The sequence below is a fragment of the Dacryopinax primogenitus genome (assembly GCF_000292625.1).
Source record: "Dacryopinax primogenitus strain DJM-731 SS1 chromosome Unknown DACRYscaffold_88, whole genome shotgun sequence".
Classification (NCBI taxonomy): Eukaryota; Fungi; Basidiomycota; class Dacrymycetes; order Dacrymycetales; family Dacrymycetaceae; genus Dacryopinax; species Dacryopinax primogenitus.
This window is the reverse complement of record NW_024467285.1, coordinates 1-2140: the sequence shown is the minus strand read 5'-3', so window position 1 is coordinate 2140 and position 2140 is coordinate 1. Positions and strand designations below refer to the sequence as shown.

At 47.4% G+C, this 2140-nt stretch overlaps 1 protein-coding gene across 1 annotated transcript; it reads right to left on the bottom strand.

The window, feature by feature from the left end:
* Window positions 1-360: 360 nt before the first annotated feature.
* DACRYDRAFT_112743 (uncharacterized protein) lies at window positions 361-1113 on the bottom strand (the record flags this gene model as incomplete). Its single annotated transcript, XM_040769494.1, has 2 exons — window positions 361-745; window positions 794-1113. The coding sequence occupies 2 exons, from the start codon at window positions 1111-1113 to the stop codon at window positions 361-363; spliced, it is 705 nt and encodes a 234-aa protein (XP_040623357.1).
* Between the last annotated feature and the right edge of the window lie 1027 nt (window positions 1114-2140).

The following is a 2140-nucleotide window of genomic DNA, read 5'->3' as shown; positions in this document are numbered from 1 at the left end:
AGAGACATGACTAAGCCTTTATGACATGGAAGTAGCTGGTATACCTTGGCATGTGCTGGAACCTGCTGGAAGGATTGGATGGTCAGGTGACCTGCTGTGCATGGCTGTGCATGACCTCATATGACCTCATCCTTGGTCATATGACCTGATCACCTGACTAGGCTGAGTAAGCAAGATGTTCTAGCAGGTTCCACCACAGAGGTATAAATATAAGGCCTACTCTGCCTGGGGACTGTCTCTTCAGACTTGGTCTCTTAGGATCATCCACAGGTACCTATACTGTAGATAGGTCTTAGTCATCAGGTCTACTCCACTTCCTTGTTGCCTGCTTAGACTCTTGGCACTCTTAGGTGAGCAGATTTAGTCAGCCTGTGTTGCCCTAACAGAAACCATTCCTTCCAGGTTAGCCATGCATCCGGTAAAATTGGCAACCTGTGGGTTGCTCTCTGTTTTCACATCAACAGGTACTGGTGCTGGTGATGCATCCTGCAAATAATCGGGGGACAGTGGCTGAACCTTTGTTGTAGTGTTGCCCAGAGCCCATTCTGCTGTCTCCTTTAATTTGGCCATTGTCCAAGGTTTGTCCACAGCCCTGTCATATTTCCGTTTGAGCCTGTTCAACATCTTGTCCCAAAGGCAGCTTTTGGTGGGCAGGAATTTGAGTATGCAGAGGAGGGACTTCTGTTGGTCAAGGACAGAAATCCGGTTGTGCTTGATGAGCCATGTGGAAATTGAGTAGAAGTCCCTGTAAAATTCAGCAAATTCACCCTTGGTCTTAATGCAGCATTGTCACTTGTGAACAAGGTTGTCAAGGTCCCAAGTTGCATACTGGTGTTTGTTATTTCCTGCACCAGGGTAGTCCTTCAGTGTTTTGGTCTTGAAATCCTCATACAAGTTCTTGTCCACATCATCCATGCCATCATGAATCTGTGCCCATAATTCATAGGTGTTGTTATCAGTGTAAAAGCAGGCCCAGTCAATCTTGTCTCCTCCACCAGTGACGGCAGGTTTGCACAAGCTGAATAGTTTCTCCAGGGCTGCAAAATAATGGGTGATGCTGAGGGGTGTAGGGGGAAAGCAGGGGGCTGAGGGAGACTCCCTGCCCATGGGCATTGTGCATTTGCTCACCATGAGGAGTTGATGGACTACATCCACTATATCAGTATTGCTCCTTGTGGAAGCAGTCAATGATACCTCTGTGTCATCCAAAATTGTGGGTGTCTGTCAGAGTGTGGTATGTCAGGCTTGCCATTTGTCCCTAAGCTCATTTTGTTGGTCTATAGCAGAGGCAGGGTGGTGGAGTACAGGATGCCAGTATTGAAAATCAGAGGAGGAGGAGTTCTTGCCTCAGCAGCTCTTAATCAGTAAAAGCTGCCTCACATTAGGCTCAAAATATGATCTGACTCAAAAGGTGTCCAATATATCAGGTGTCCAAATATGTTGGTCTGATGGGTGGTGTGTGAGAACTTGCTAGGGAAAGAGGGGAGAGAAGGGGAAAGTCAGTATAAATGGGGGAGTCAAGCCTGTAGCTGAGCTGCTGGAAGTTGGTTGGTAAATTGGAGCTCGGTGTCCATCTAGTCTAGTCACAATAAGTCAAGTTGAATCCACTAAGTTGAGTCAAATCTGCCTATCCAGCAAGGGGATAATTGGATCCATATAACGCTAATGGAAAAGGGGGCAGAATAAGCTAGATACAGGAGTTTCTAGGAACTACTTATACTAGCTACTATAAACCATACTCTATACTAAATTGGTATCCAGATACCTCTCCAAGGCAGGTGTTGGCATGCCAAATATCTGTGTGGGCCAATCCTGTTGCAGGGGAAACTTGTGGTTGTCATGCCAAATATCTGAGGGTCCTGTTGCCTGGGAAATCATAGCAGTTGCCAGGCCAAATATCAGGGGGGTCAAGACTTGTCGCCAGGGTGTGTTGTCCTGCATTGCAAGGGTCCATAGTGCTATGCAATGGTCTCTAAGGCCTGAAAATAGCTGTGAGAATATTGGCCTGACACACCCCACCAGAGGTGGGGTTGTTCACCAGCTAGCTGATCTGAGAGATCCATATCCACAGGAAGGCTTGTCTCACATGGGAACAATGGAAGGGTGGAATGCAAGCACTGGGGTGTGTGTGGGGGGGGGG